Source organism: Perognathus longimembris, chromosome 1 (assembly GCF_023159225.1).
Source record: "Perognathus longimembris pacificus isolate PPM17 chromosome 1, ASM2315922v1, whole genome shotgun sequence".
NCBI classification, from domain to species: Eukaryota; Metazoa; Chordata; class Mammalia; order Rodentia; family Heteromyidae; genus Perognathus; species Perognathus longimembris.
In genome coordinates, this window is record NC_063161.1 from 45,078,264 (window position 1) to 45,093,366 (window position 15,103).

The 15,103-nt window shown below is 46.5% G+C and overlaps 2 protein-coding genes across 9 annotated transcripts in view; one reads left to right on the plus strand and one right to left on the minus strand.

The window, feature by feature from the left end:
- Positions 1-15,103, plus strand: part of Baz2a (bromodomain adjacent to zinc finger domain 2A) — a 38,511-nt gene that overhangs the window by 3,491 nt on the left and 19,917 nt on the right. For 3 of the 8 annotated variants that reach the window (XM_048361475.1, XM_048361482.1, XM_048361501.1), the window contains exons 2-3: positions 1,287-1,425; positions 13,758-13,895. In XM_048361475.1, the coding sequence (XP_048217432.1) occupies positions 13,760-13,895 (136 nt within the window). In that variant the 5' untranslated portion in view covers positions 1,287-1,425; positions 13,758-13,759. Of the gene's footprint in view, positions 1-150; positions 259-1,286; positions 1,426-1,583; positions 2,029-13,757; positions 13,896-15,103 lie in introns of those variants that run through there. The other 5 variants (XM_048361452.1, XM_048361460.1, XM_048361468.1 and 2 more) reach the window with 3 other exon arrangements.
- On the minus strand, positions 4,820-5,494 carry LOC125362692 (fatty acid-binding protein 5-like). Its single transcript, XM_048361560.1, is given in 1 exon segment — positions 4,820-5,494. A coding segment is annotated over 1 exon segment (408 nt). The 5' UTR covers positions 5,437-5,494; the 3' UTR covers positions 4,820-5,028.

Here is a 15,103-nt window from a genome sequence, read left to right on the forward strand (position 1 = left end):
GCACTGGAGTAACCGGCTCTTCCGGAGCCCAGTGGAGCCAGCAGTGGGTGTGTGTGGGTGTGTGGTGGTGGAGCGAAGGGGCGTGGCTACACCCCGTCTGACTGGCGCAGGCTCCTCCCCTGCCTGGTCTCAGACTGGCTAGCTCTGAGACTGGGGCGGATGTAGAAGATTCTCTCATCGCCCTGGAAGAGGGAAGAAAGAGGAAAAGGGATACCAGCTCTCCTCCCCACCTGCTTCCTCACCCCCACCGCCCTTCAGGTGCCAGTACAATCTACCTTTATTTTTTATTTTGGGATTAGAGAGGCATTTCTCAGTAGAAGTTTGCTGATGTCTCTCCAGAAGGAAGGACTCCTCTCCTTCCAACGTGGACTCAATTTACTCAGGGACTAGCTGGCTACCGCGGAGGAGCTAGGTGTCAGTTTTTTTATTCTCTCTCCCTCCCAGCAAGGTGACCTATAAATCTGTCGGACAAGGAAAAGAGAAGGGAGTTTGTCTTCTCCTTCCCTTGGTAATCTACTTATCTCTGAAGGAGAGAAACCCTCCTTAGCCTCGGCTGGCCCTCTCACTTTGTAAGGCATTCCTTTCTATCCTCTAAAGAATTTATGCGAGGAGTTTTTCCCTCAGGTCAGAAAAAAGCCCACTCATCTGTGGAGTTAGGATAGCCAAACTAGACTAGTAGGTTTGGCCCACTTTGCCTTGTCCACACTCAATTTCCAGATCTCCTTTTGCTCTGACAATTCCCCAAAGAACAAAGTTATTTGGTGGCACCCCTCAACCTGCCTGTTACATCACCTATTCTGTTTGTTGCGCTTCCAAAATATTCAGCCTGAGCTTTTACAGTTCTGGCAATTTTTAAAAAATAGGAATGCATTGCATTGAGTTGAAGGAGTTATCTCGAAATGGAACCTGCAAAGTATGAGTTGTAAGTTAACTCAAAAGCTGTTTTCCTTTGTAGTTGTATTTTATCCACTGTTTGACCTTGAACAAGTCAGTAAACTTCTCTGGGCCTTTCCCATCTGACAAATAAGGGGTTGAACCACCAGTTTGATAAGCTCTAATATCCTGTGGCTGTTTCCCATCCCCGTGTCTACAATGTTTTAGGAGAAGACAGCCAAAGCCTCTGATAGATTTTATTATGTTCTTGTTCCCAGGAGACTTCACATACCTATGTAATCATATCAGAAAAAAAAAATAAAAGCACTAGAACTGAAAAGCCAGGCACATTTGTGGCATCTCTATTTGTTGGTGAGTTTTCTGCTTATTCTCTACCCTCTGACCCCATTTAGACTAGAATCCAGTTGTCTGGACTCAGAGCTGAGCCTCCAATCCGTACGCTCAGGAATCTTTCCAACGCCCAAGGCCCTGCAGATGTCGTCAGGAAAGTGGTGATCTAGGCAGGCCCAGGCTGCCCGGACAGGACGGAAGGTAAGTAGGTGGCATGTTCTTGCCTCTGTCACCCTTTTGCCAGGACTACATAGCGCCCTAACCTTTTCACTTCCATTTTTCCACTGTCTCGCCCGGGGAAATAAACTTGCCCCTGAGACGATCTTCCCGGCTCCCGTCCCAGGAAAGCGGCCCGTGCCTTCGGTCCCACACACGTGGCCCAGTGGCTCGCCTTTCCGTTTGCCCCTTGGGAAGCCGGACTGCAGCCCGCCGGGAGGTGCGGTGGCGAGGGAGCTGCCCGGCCATCCGGCCGGCTGACCCGAGCGGCGCTAGGACCCAGATCCGGGCCTGGCAGCCAAGAGGCGGGGCGCTAGGACCCAGTGGCGGCGGCCGGGGAGGGCGGCTCTCCTCCGGCCGCAGCTTCCCCGCCCCCTCCGGCACCGACTCTCTCCTCCCCCGCCGGCCATGTTGGCTCCGCTCGGGCCCCGCGGTTGAGCCGCGTCCCCCTCCCCCCCTCCCGCACCCCCGGACCCCCTTCCCCGGCGGGCGTCTCCTCCCCTCCCGGCGCCCCGAGCCGGCCATGTGAACCGCCCGCCCCCCGGGGGGGAGACGAGCCCCGAGCCCGGCCTGACGCCGTCGCCTCAGGTTTGTGGGGGGCCGTGGCTGGGTGCCTTGAGGGGAGGGAGCCCCGTTTTCACGCCGGGCTTCCCCGAGAAGAACGGGCTCGGGAGTGGCGCGGAGCCTCGCCGGGGGCGGCACCTGACGGGCGGGCTCTCCCCGTGCGTGGGCGGGGGGGGGGGTGGCCGGCGGCGCTGCCCTGGACCGGGATCCGGGATCCGGCCGCGGGGCGGGAGCGGCACGGAGGCTCCCGGCCGCGGCCACGCGTGCGGGGACGCGGGTGGAATCCCGGGGGGGGGGTGCCCGCGTGCGAGGTCTGGCTTAAACTACCGGTTTGCGGGGAGTGGGGCGTGTGGGCTGCGGAGAGCCGGGCGTCCGGGGCGTCTTCCCCCCGGGGAGCGCGCAGGTTCTCCGGAGCCCCGAGGGCAGGTGAGGGCCTGGCTGGGAGCGGAGCTGCGCCCGACGCGGGGCCCGCCGGTCTCGGGAGAATCCCCGACTCGGGGGAGGCAGGTGGACGGGGTTGGGGCGAGGCGTCCGGATCTGACCGGGCTGAGAGGAAGAAGAAAGGGGATTCCTTTCCAAGGAAATCCTTTACCGAGGGGATCCCCGTTTCCGTGGCAAAAAAAAAAAAAAAGAGAGAGAGAGAGAGAGAGAGAAGAGAACCTCAGGTCCTCCCTTTCTTCCCGCGGCTCCCAGTCTTGGGGAAAGGCAGTGCCCGCATCAGGCATCCTTTGTAGGGCTCACTGGAGTGAGGGATTGGCATCCTTCGGGGGCGTCGGGGGGTGGCTTCCACCTCCATCTGTACACAAACAGCCCCTCCCCCAGCCTCCGCAGGAAGTGGCCGGGAAATGGCAGCTGTGCATTTGCTGCAGCGTCTCTCCTTGTTTTGAAATGTCCATTTTAATCTGATTTGGTTTCATTTTCTGAGGCCTGGGCAACCTTGGATCCTGCCAGACATGTGGCCCGTGAGACCTTTCCCTAGTCTTTTTTTTTTTTTTTAACTTCATTGATAGAGTGGTCAACTAGTTGACTCACTGATCCTGATCCCCCTCCCCCATCTCGAGTATCTCTGCTTTCCAGTCCGGATTTATTTTTCTTCTTGAGCTAGAGGTCATAGACAAATTGAGTGATCCACCAACTGCATCAGTTATAGTACAAGTGATTCAGATTCTTTCAGCATACAAGCTGCATGAAAGATTTGGGAGCTCTTGTAGCAGGAGAGTGACTTCTTCAGATCCTGCTCTTAAGTATGACAGTTTCTGTATTTCAGAGCAAATGAATTTGTGAAGTGAATAAGGGTAGATTCTGAAAGATGGAATGAAAGAAGAAATTTTCACAGCTTTTAGGATTTGTATATGACTAAGTATTTGGGGGTGGGGGTGGGGCTAGCACTCATCACTTTGAGCCACAGCTCCACTTCCAGTTTTTGAGTGATTAATTGGAGATAAAAGTCTCTTGGTGACTTTTCTGCCCTGGCAGGCAGTCTTCCAACTGTGATCCTCATATCTCTGCCTTCTGAGTAGCTAGGATTACAGGTTTGAGCTGGCAGTGCTCAGTATTTGTAAATCAGGAACTCACCGAGTGTTCCTCAGTGGTACTTTAACTTAAGGACACAGTCTGTGGGGAAGCCTGTAGTTGACTTAAGTTGCTGGAAGTTTTATCTTCTGCAGAACCAAGAGAATAAGAGAGTTGTTACTATCTGCCTCCCCCCACCCCCCCTTTTATTTTCCTGGCTTGAACCCAGGGCCTAGGTGCTGTCCCTGAGCTTTTGAGCTTAAGCCTTGTACTCTACTACTGAGCACAGGGCTGCTTCCAGCTTTTTTGGTGGTTTATTGGAGTTAAAGAGTTTCAGACACTTGCTTGCCTGGGCTGGCTTTGAACTGCAGTACTCAAGATCTCAGCCTCCTAAATTGCTAGGATTACAGGTATGAGCCACAGGTGTCCCACTGACTTGTTTTATCATCTGGCTTATTTTACTTCTTTTCTTTTTGTTGATCCTGAGCCTTGAACTCAGGGCCTGGGCATTGCCCCTAAGCTTTTTTTGCTCAAGGCTAGCACTGTACCACTTTGAGCCACAATACCACTCTGGTTTTCTAGTAGTTAACTGGAGATAAGAGTCTTACAGTCTTTCCTGCCCAGGCTGTCTTTGACCTGCCATAGTCAGATCTTAGTCTCCTGAGTAGCTAGGATATAGGCATGAGCCATCAGCACCAGGCTATTTGACTTATTTCTTTGGTGCCAATCTTAGGGTTTGAGTTCAGTAGTGCCTGAGTACTGTTCCTGAGCTCTTGTGCTCAAGGTTAGTATTATGCCACTTTTGCCACAGCTTTCTGGCCGTTAATTGGAGATCAGTATCTCTTAGATGCTCCTACTTTTGCTGGCTAATTCATCAGACTAGGCTGCCTTTCAATTGCAATCCTTAGATCTCAGCCTCCTGAGTAGTTAGGATTATAAATGCGAGCTAGCGGCTCTATTTTGCTTTTTGAGAGAGGGTCTTCCTACATAGCCGAAACTGGGTTTGAATTCAATATGTAGCTTAGACTGGCTCTAAACTTGAAATCCTCCTGTGTTCTTTTTTTTTTTTTTTTTTTTTTTTTGGCCAGTCATGGGGCTTGGACTCAGGGCCTGAGCACTGTCCCTGGCTTCTTTTTGCTCAAGGCTAGCACTCTGCCACTTGAGCCACAGTGCCACTTCTGGCCATTTTCTGTATATGTGGTGCTGGGGAATTGAACCCAGGGCCTCATGTATACAAGGCAAGCACTCTTGCCACTAGGCCATATCCCCAGCTCTCCTGTGTTCTTCTTCTTCTTTTTTTTTTTTTTTTTGTATTAGCACAAACATTTATTTGCTAACCAAAGGGAACAGGCCAGTTAAACCATCACTTTGAAACTGTTGCACTTAAAATGTCTGTGATAAAGATTACTGAACATAGTAGTGAAAAAAAAAGTAGTTGTATGGAGAGTTGCTCATTGAACTGAGCTTTTTCGTTCTTACAGCTAATTCCTGTCCAAAATGATGATGGCATTTTTATTCTACTTTCTCATAGACCCGAGTACAGGTGACGTTGTTCATGACACATTCCACCACCAACTTCCCATCTTTCAGTTTCCTTGTTATTGTGCTTTCCTTCCCGTCCCATGCCTGATGCTGAACCAATGCACCGTCGGTGAAGTTACAGACCATCTGAGTTTTCCTGCCATCAGCTGTAGTTTCTTCAAACTGCTCTCCCAGGACACAAGAAAACTGTATTGTTTTCAGAGTGCTCTCAGTTTTTATGTCAACCTTGTTGCCTTCACAAGTGATGACACTGTCTGGCTTGGCCATTGCACCCATTTTGCGTAGAGCAAGTCCCACTCCTATTTCCTTCATGTACTAGTCAAAGCCTTGGCTGTCCACCAGTCACCATCTTCCTTCTAATTGCTTAAGCGTGGCCATGGTGGGCGCTGGAGGCGGACTTGCGCGGTGAGCAGCGGAGGTCGGGTGCGGATGGCGTGCTGTGCCTCCTGTGTTCTTTTTTTTTTTTTTGGCCAGTCCTGGGGCTTGGACCCAGGGCCTGAGCACTGTCCCTGGCTTCTTTTTGCTCAAGGCTAGCACTCTGCCACTTGAGCCACAGTGCCACCTCTGGCCATTTTCTGTATATGTGGTGCTGGGGAATTGAACCCAGGGCCTCATGTATATGAGGCAAGCGCTCTTGCCACTAGGCCATATCCCCAGCCTCGCCTCCTGTGTTCTTAAGTGTTAGATTTTACCTGTGTTCACCATGCATATTAATAGATTTCTTAATTTTTCCCTTTGTGGCACTCTAGTACTGAGCTGTTCTATCTTCAAACTCCTTTTTCTCTGCTTTGTCTATTAAGGCTGGCTTAAATCTTTTCTCAGCCTCTTGAGTAGCTAGGATTATAGGTGTTAATGTTTTCTGGCTTTTTTCTTTTTTCTTTTTCTTTTTTTTTTTTTTGCTAGTCCTGGGGCTTTGACTCAGAGCCTGAGCACTGTCCCTTAGCTGCTTCTACTCAAGGCTAACATTCTTCCACTTGAGCCACAGCGCTACTTCTGGTTTTTTTTTTCTGTATATGTGGTGCTGAAGAATTGAACCCAGGGCTTCATGCATGCTAGGCAAGCACTCTACCACTAAGCCACATTCCCAGGCCCGCCCTCCCTTTTTTTGTTGTTGTTTTTGTTAGTCATGAGGCCAGGGCGCTGTTCCTGAGCTCTTCAGCTCAAGCTAGTGCTCTACCACTTAAGCCACAGTGCCACTTCAGGTTTTCTGGTGGTTAATTGGAGATAAGAATCTCATGGTTTTTCCTTCCCGGGCTGACTTTGAACCGTGATCCTCAGATCTCAGCTTCCTGAGTAGCTAGGATTACAGGTGTGAGCCACTAGTGCCTGGCTCCATGGGATTCTTTTTTTTTTTTTTTCTTTTTCCAGTCCTGGGTTTTTCTGATTATGTGGTACTGAGGAATCAAACCCAGGGCTTCATGCATGCTAAGAAAGCACTCTACCACTAAGCCACATTCCCTAGCCCCTTCCTGGGATTCTTTACAGCACCCAGGCCTTGAGTTCAAATCCAGCATCCCCCCTCACGACACCTCCCCACATATGCACTATTGCCTGGCACTGCTGGCTTGCATTTAGATCTCAGCCTCCTGAGCAGCTAGGATTATAAAGATCATGGTTCAGAGCCAGCCTGGGTAGAAAAGTCCATGGGACTCTATCTCTAAAACAAACAAACAAAACACTACCTCCCAAAAAAGCCAGGAGTGGGGGCTGGGGATATGGCCTAGTGGCAAGAGAGCTTGCCTCGTATACATGAGGCCCTGGGTTCGATTCCCCAGCACCACATATACAGAAAACGGCCAGAAGCGGCGCCATGGCTCAAGTGGCAGAGTACTAGCCTTGAGCAAAAGGAAGCCAGGGACAGTGCTCAGGCCCTGAGTCCAGGCCCAGGACTGGCCAAAAAAAAGCCAGGAGTGGAGCTTTGGCTTAAGCTCTAGCACAGGCCCTGAGTTCAAGCCTTATGACTGGCACCACAATAAAAAGATTTTTTTAATTTTTTTATTCTTTTACCAGTCCTGGATCTGCGACTCAGGGCCTGAACACTGTCCCTGGCTTCTTTACCTCTTGAGCCACAGCGCCACTTCTGGCTTTTTCTGTTTATGTGGTGCTGAGGAATCAAACCCAGGGCTTTGTGCATGCTAGGAAAGTATTCTACCACTAAGCCACATTCCCAGCCCAAGAAAAAGAATTTTTGAGGTATAGAGACAATTATGTGGACTGACCTCACTCCATCAGAAATCTAGAATGTCTTGAGAGGTTCATTTTTCATTCTTGTGGTTCTGGAATCAGGTGTTGCCAGAAAAGAAGCAGAGCCCATTAGGGCTACTGACTGTGTATTTGGTATTGACTTTTCTTTACAAGTACCAAACTGCCATCCTTTTACTACCAAAATAGTGTGCAGGTTAGTAATTAAGTGTGATGCTTGAACTTGTATATAATGTGTTAAATGAGACAATACTGCCAAAGTTCTTATCTCTTAGAATATAGACTAAGTATACAACTGTTAAGGTATTTCCTGGGGTAATTATTCTATTTTGTTTTTTTATTTAGAAAGCATTTTCTTATATATTGTCTAGGCTGCCTTCCTTAAGTGTGAGATTGTAGCTATGGGCCACTGTGTCCAGAATATAGGGGTCCAATCTTGATTTACTTCTCCCATCTCAGATCTTGGACCATGAATCCAGTACCTCTTGAGCCCAAGGCCTCTTGAGCCCAGGATCTCTAGCAGAGCTACACTTCCAGGCCTTAATTTGTGTCTTAGGATGGTGTCTTCCTAGCACAAGGTGAATACTTTCCATGTGGGTGAGGTAGGACTAACTTCATTAGCTTGTTGGTTTCCATAATTTATGTGTGTGCGCGCGCGTGTATTTTTTTTTTTTGATTAAATTTTTTTTTTTTTGCCAGTCCTGGGGCTTGAACTCAGGGCCTGAGCACTGTCCCTGGCTTTTTTTTTTTTTTTTTTTTTTTTTGCACTCTACCACTTGAGCCACAGCCCTACTTATGGCTTTTTCTATATATGCGGTGCTGAGGAATCAAACCCAGGCCTTCATGTATATGAGGCAAGCACTCTTGCCACTAGGCCATATTCCCAGCCCCTGGCCTTTTCTTATGTGGTACTGAGGAATTGAACACAGGGCTTCATGCATGCTAGGCAAGAACTCTACCACTAAGGCACATTCCCAGTCCTGAAACTTCAAAAAATGTTGGAAAACAACAACAAACCCTACTTTGTGCTTGTTTTGTTGTGTGTTTGAGAGCTATTACGAGGGCTTCAATTAGATCTGGGGTACTGTTTTCACTCAGGTGCCTCTCCACTTGGGCTCTTTGATGAAGATAAGATTCTCACAGACTTTCCTGCTTTGGTTGGCTTCCAACTACAAGCCTCAGAATCCTCAGATCTTTTTACCTCCTAGCTAGGATTACAGGCTTTGAGCCATCAGCCTAGCTAGAAATTACTTTTTCCTTTTTTTTTTTTTTTTTTTTGATATGGGTCCTGGGGCTTGAATTCAGGGCCTGGATGCTGTCTTTAAAGTTTTTTTTGCTCAAGGCTAGGGCTCTACCACTTGATCCACAGCTTCATTTCTGACTTTTTGGTGGTTAATTGGAAATAAGAGCCTTTGGAACTTTTCTGCCCTAGCTGGCTTTGAACCACTATCTTCAGCTCTCAGCTTCCTAGTAGCTAGGATTACAGTCATGAACCACCTGTGCCAGACCTGGAAATTATTCTTATCCATTTAGCATTGGGTTTGGGGGGGTGTATGTGTATGGGCACGCTCGTGCTCTGGAGCTTGAACATAGAGCCTTATACTCATTTGGCCTTTTCACTCAAGGCTGGTTGGAGCTCTACTACTTGAGCCACAGCAATACTTCTGGCTTTTTGCTGGTTAATTGAAGAAAAGAATCCTAAGACTTTTCTGCTTAGAGTAACATCAAACCTTGATCCTCAGATCTCATACTGATGAGCTAGATTACAATACAAGCATGTGCTACCAGTGCCCACTGACATAAGCTTTTTTTTTTTTTGGCCAGTCCTGGGCCTTGGACTCAGGGCCTGAGCACTGTCCCTGGCTTCCTTTTGCTCAAGGCTAGCACTCTGCCACTTGAGCCACAGCGCCACTTCTGGCCGTTTTCCATATATGTGGTACTAGGGAATTGAACCCAGGGCTTCATGTATACAAGGCAGGCTCTCTTGCTACTAGGCCATATTCCCAGCCCCCTGACATAAGCTTTTGGTTCTTTTCTATACTTAGTACTAAGTTAAGTTCTGGCAGTATGATAGTAAGACTTAATATCTAATTGGTGTTGTAGAACCTACATAGTTTTGAATATGTAAGAACAGAGTACAATTGTCTTTGTATTGTCTTGAGCAACATGGACATGACAGTTTTGAGTAACACCCTTTCCTTAACATAATCTTCCTTCATCTTCCTCCTGCCTCATTTAAGAGTTCTGGCTAGGAAAGAGCATCTTGAAAGAAACTGAGCATGTCAGTATATGCTAAAGTTTGAGTCAGAGTCCCAATGGACTGGATTAGAGTGCATGTCAATTTTGTGGCTTGGCACTTGAAATTCTTATTGGTGGAGAAAGCTTAGCCAGGGAAAAATGGTTTTTAAACATAAAAGTGAAGAAGTAGGAGCAAGGAAAACTTGGAACTTCTCCAGGATGTGGGACAAAAATGGGGCAGCAGGTTTTCTCACCCTTAGTACTGTAACTTGGGCCAGATTAAGTCTTTGTTGTGGAGGTCTGTCATCTGTTAAAAAAAAAATGCTTAAAATAGTCCCAAAATGCTTAAAACATTCCCAGCTTCTATTTAGTAGATGCTATTATCAGGTATCTTCAGGTATTATTAAATGTCTCCCAGGAGGTAAAACTACCCCTAGTTAGGATCCTCTGTGTTAAGATTATGATATTTAATCCATGTGTGTTGAGTTGATGTCTCCTTCTTAATATTTAACTTATAAAGCTAAAATGTAGAAATACAGTTTGCTACTTAGAGTAGATATTTAAAGTCTCAACCTTCCCTTTCTCCCTCATCAAATTAGAAACCTCCCCTTTGGTTTAGAGGCATGGCTCTACTGGGAGAGCCCTAGCCAAAGAGCCCAAAGTGGTGGGTACTATTAGGGTACCAAGTTGGAGTCTTAGATAGATCTAAAACACAAACCTTTCTGTGCAGTTTGGTTGAAGTATGGGAGAAAAATGAACCAGAGGAGCATGGACTGACTACCAGTCCTCCTCTTGGAGTCCTGACATGTTTTGTGCTTATATGTGTAGTGTGAAATCTGGCATTCTTGGTCTTTTTTTTTTTTGGCCAGTCCTGGGGCTTGAACTCAGGGCCTAAGCACTGTCGCTGCCTTCTTTTTGCTCAAGGCAAGCACTCTGCCACTTGAGCCACAGTACCACTTCCGGCTTTTTTTCCCCCTCTGTTTATGTGGTGCTGAGGAATTGAACCCAAGGCTTCATGCATGCTAGGCAAGCACTCTACCATTAAGCCACATTCCCAGCTCCACACAGGAACTCTTAAGAGATTCGTTTGTGTGCAACTGAGGTTGATCTAAGTGCTTCTCTGATTGTACTTCCTGGACATGAGAGCTGTCATTCTGGGAGTTGGCTACTGGCTGATTTCTCTTTTTGTTTGGCAAATATCCTGTTAGTTCAAAGGAAGACACCCTCCTTTGTTGTTCTTACTAGCTCTGGATTGGAGGACAGAGTTTACCTTCGGCCTTTATTTTGAAAAGCATCTTGGGTAGGAAGGTTAAAATGAAATAACCCTAGATTTACAACAGAGAGGAATTGTTCACATTTTAATTATATTCCCATATTATGACAGTTGTGTTTAAGTGACATCTGAAATCAGGCACAAGGAAGTCTAGCTGAGTCATCTCTAGGTTTGTTTTTGTTTGTTTGTTTCTGTTTTTTTCCTGGTTGTGGGACTTGAACTCAGGGCCTGGGTGCTGTCCCTAAGCTTATCTGCCCAAAGCTAGCACTCTACCACTTCAGGTTTTTGTTGGTTAGTTGTAGATGAGAGTCTCAGGACTTTTCTGCCCAGGCTGGTTTTGAACTATGGTCCTCAGATCTTAGCCTCCTTAATAGCTAGGATTACAGGTGTGAGTCACCAGCGCCTTGTTTTTGTTGGGACTTGACCTCAAGGCCTGGGCACTTTATTTTTTTGCTTAAGGCTGGAGCTCTGCCACTTGAGCCACAGCACCAGTTTTGACTTTTGGATGGTTAACTGGCGATAGAGTCTCAATACTGCCTATACTATCTTCAAACTGCAATCCTCAAATTTCAGCTTTTTGAATAGCTAGGATTACAAGTGTGAGCCACTAGTGCCTAACGTCTCTAGTTTTGTAGTAATCTCCCATATTGATATTGGTTTTCAATTATATTTATACCTTTTTAGGCCAATAATCATTTTGAAAATGAAATATTTTTACTCTTGTCCAGTAATAATAGCTAATGTTTATTGATTGCCTGCTGAATGGCAGACACTACCCAGGGCCTTTATTTTATGTAGATTTTCTTATTTAATCTTCACAGCACTGCTAATGCACAGTCTTTTCTGGAAGATGAAGGTGAGGCTCAGCAAGTTTTCAGTAACTTGTCCAAGGTCAAAGAACTAGCAGATACTAGAACTAGGATTTGAACTAAGAGCTTGTTACCTGGTACTCACCGCATTGTACATCACAGAGTATTTTGTGTCTAGGAAGCTTGTAAATGAAATGGTTCCTGTCGCCCTGTAGTGGAGCAGGTGAGGCAACAGCTCACTACCAGATAACTTCTTATTCCATTTACTTCTCTAATTTCTATCAACTATCCCCTTATGGTTGCTAATATGGAATTTGTAAAAAGAAGATATGTTGAGCGTTCACAGAGTAGCAGAGAGAAGGTCATTAGTTTACTCATGGATTCGGATAGAGAATGGAAAAATGAACTATGACCCATCGAGTTAGAGGATATAGTTCAGAGGACATAGAGAAAAGGTATATGTCTTCTCCACATGCAGTAGCAGGGGTGCAACTGTGTAAAACTGGGGGAGAGGATATGTAAGATGAGATGAAGTGGTTCTGCAGGCATAGCATTTCCAAGTGAAAGTTCTCTCTTCGTTGGGAGAAACCTAATCTGCAGATTAGAGAATAATCTTTCCTTTTAAATATCTTTTAATTCAGGATTATTGATCTGATGGTTATTTTTCAGCCCCCTGTCTGCTGAATAATGTCCTCTCTCCTCTCTATGCCAGTACTGGGGCTTGAGCATAAGGCTTTACTCTTGCTCAGCCTTTTTACTCATTCTACCACCTAAAGTATACCACCACTTCTGGCTTTTTGCTGATTAAGAATCTCGTCACTTCCAGTTTTCTGGTGGTTAATTGGAGATGAGTCTCATGGATTTTTCTGCTCAAACTGGCTTTGAATCTTGATCATTAGATCTCTGTCTGCCTGGCTATATATTTTGGTTTTGTTTGAGACATACAGTATTTTAGAACTCAATATGTAGCTCAGGTTGGCCTCAAACATCCTACACAGCCTTCCAAGTGCTAGGATTATAGGTGTGTACCACCACACTTGCCTAAAGATACCTTTTAAAAACTTTCTAAGTGTAGTGGCATATGTCTATAATCCCAGCTCTAGGGGAGGTAGAGATAGGAATATCAGGGTCCAGGACCAGCCAGACAAAATTGTTATTGAGGTTGCAGAAAATAAGCTATCTGTAGAAGTATAATCCTAGCTACTCAGAAATGAGGTCTGAGGATCGAAGTTCAAAGCCAGCTGGGGTAGATAAGTAGTCCATGTTACTCTTTTTTTTTTTTTTTTTGCCAGTCCTGGGCCTTGAACTCAGGGCCTGAACACTGTCCCTGGCTTCCTTTTGCTCAAGACTAGCACTCTACCACTTGAGCCACAGTGCCACTTCTGGCCGTTTTCTGTATATGTGGTGCTGGGGAATTGAACCCAGGGCCTCATGTATACGAGGCAAGCTCTCTCGCCACTAGGCCATATTCCCAGCCCCCATGTTTCTCTTAATTACCAGTTAACAAGCAAAAAATTGGAATTTGGGACTTGGCTCAAATGGGAGAGCATCTCGGCCCTTTTTAGTTCAAGCTCCAGTACTGGCACACACACAAAGAGAATCAGGCTAGGTTTGGTGGTATATACCTGTAACCTCAGCTATGTGGGAGGCAGCGGTAGGAAGATTGGAGTCCAATGTTGCCCCCCCAGCAAAAGAACAAAGGCATATCTTAAAAATAAAGGCTTGGAGCAGCCAAGTGCTGGTGGCTCCTTTAATACTAGCTACTCTATTCAGGAGATCTGAGATCACGGTTCAAAGCCAGCCCAGGCAACAAAGTACTCCAATAAACCACCAGAAAAACAGAAGTGGCACTGTGAGTCAAAGGTAGAGCACTAGCCTTGAGCTGAAGAGCTCAGGGACAGCGCCCAGGCCCAGAGTTCAAGCCTCACAAACAACAACAAAAGGCTTGGAGCATGACTTCAGAAGTATGCTGGCCCTGATTTCAAGTGTCTTATGAAAACAAAAACAGAGCTTTCCTATGGGGTCATTGCCCATGTTGGGGGCATATTTTCTTCCTCTCAGTGCCTAGATATGAAACAGATAAATAGAGGGTACCTCCTTCTAGAAGATTCCAGGTGATATAACCTTGATTAACCACCAGTATTTTTTTCCTCTTCTCTCTCTCTCCCCTCCTACAGAAATGGAGGCAAACGACCATTTTAACTTTACTGGCCTTCCCCCCGCACCTGCTGCCTCAGGACTGAAACCCTCTCCTTCCTCAGGGGAGGGCCTCTACACTAACGGGTCTCCCATGAACTTCCCTCAGCAAGGGAAAAGTGAGTGTCAGGGCCACATGGCCCTGGGCGGGAACGGGCAGGTTGGCTCCACTTTGTGCTTAACTACTCCACAACAGCTCTTTCTTGGCAAGTTGTGAGAGAGGAAGCAGATCCACTCAATCAAACTTCCAAGAATAACTTCAAGGGATTTATGGAAGTAACACTTTCATTCTTGACTTAAGGTTGGATGGGTTAGAAAAGGACAGAGTACTTTTTCCATCTTAGTCTGCTCTCCTGTCAGTCCTGTTCTTTGGCTATTGCCAAAGAATGGTGAAGGGGATGCTGCTGATAATCAGGGTGGGTCTATAGGAAATTAAAGGCTTGCCCCCCTGAGAAGCTGGTTTTAGAGGTTGGAGAAGTTACTTTGGAAAAGCAAGGAAGGTGAGTAAAGGTTGCTGCATTTGCCTTTCAATTTGTGCAGCAGAAAAGAGGGCAGGAGGGGGAATTGCCTGTGCTACCTCTTTCTCTTGGGATAGAAGGTAGGACTCAAAAGGGGACTTCAGGCTTTTCTGGTTTCCCCAGAAAGAAAGACATCATTTCAGATGGAAGTTGTTGGTGCCAGGATTGTTTTTTTTTTTTTTCCTGGAGTTGGCTTATCAATTACTCTGAATCATGACTCTACCAATTACTTTCCTAATGTTGCTTGGGTTTTAAGTTCTTTATGCTTGGAAGCAAAAAGAAGCTAGCCTCCTTTCCCTCCTTCCTGGCAGCAGGAAAAAAAAAAAAAGCAGGCTTATACTTAGCATTCTCCCTTCTGTCCTCAACAAGGAGCTTTCAGATAGATAGATATTCCTTTATTTCACTGGGATCCCCACTTGGAATTTTGGTTTCCTCTGTCATCTCAGATGTTCCCATTGGTGTTGAGAATGAATTCTGCAGTACTGATCAGGGAAAAATTTTTCCCCCTTTATATTACTCTTCAGGACCAATTGGGAGGGGCTAAGCCTAGCCTCTGAGCTGGAATTTTGTCACTGTGGTGACTGCAAATTCTATTCTTAGCCCAGAGCAAAGTGCTGGATCTGCATGTGCCAGTGAGGTGGAGGCTGTCCCTTCTGGTACTAGTGTGGGGCCAAATAGGCATTAGGGAAGGGGTTGCACTAGAGAATTCAGTCATGTCCCTACAAGGGAAGAGTCTCCTAGGGAGAGAGTAGGGCAGAATGCAAGTCACTGTAGGGAGTCTATATACAGCTTCATTGAAAGAAAAGCCT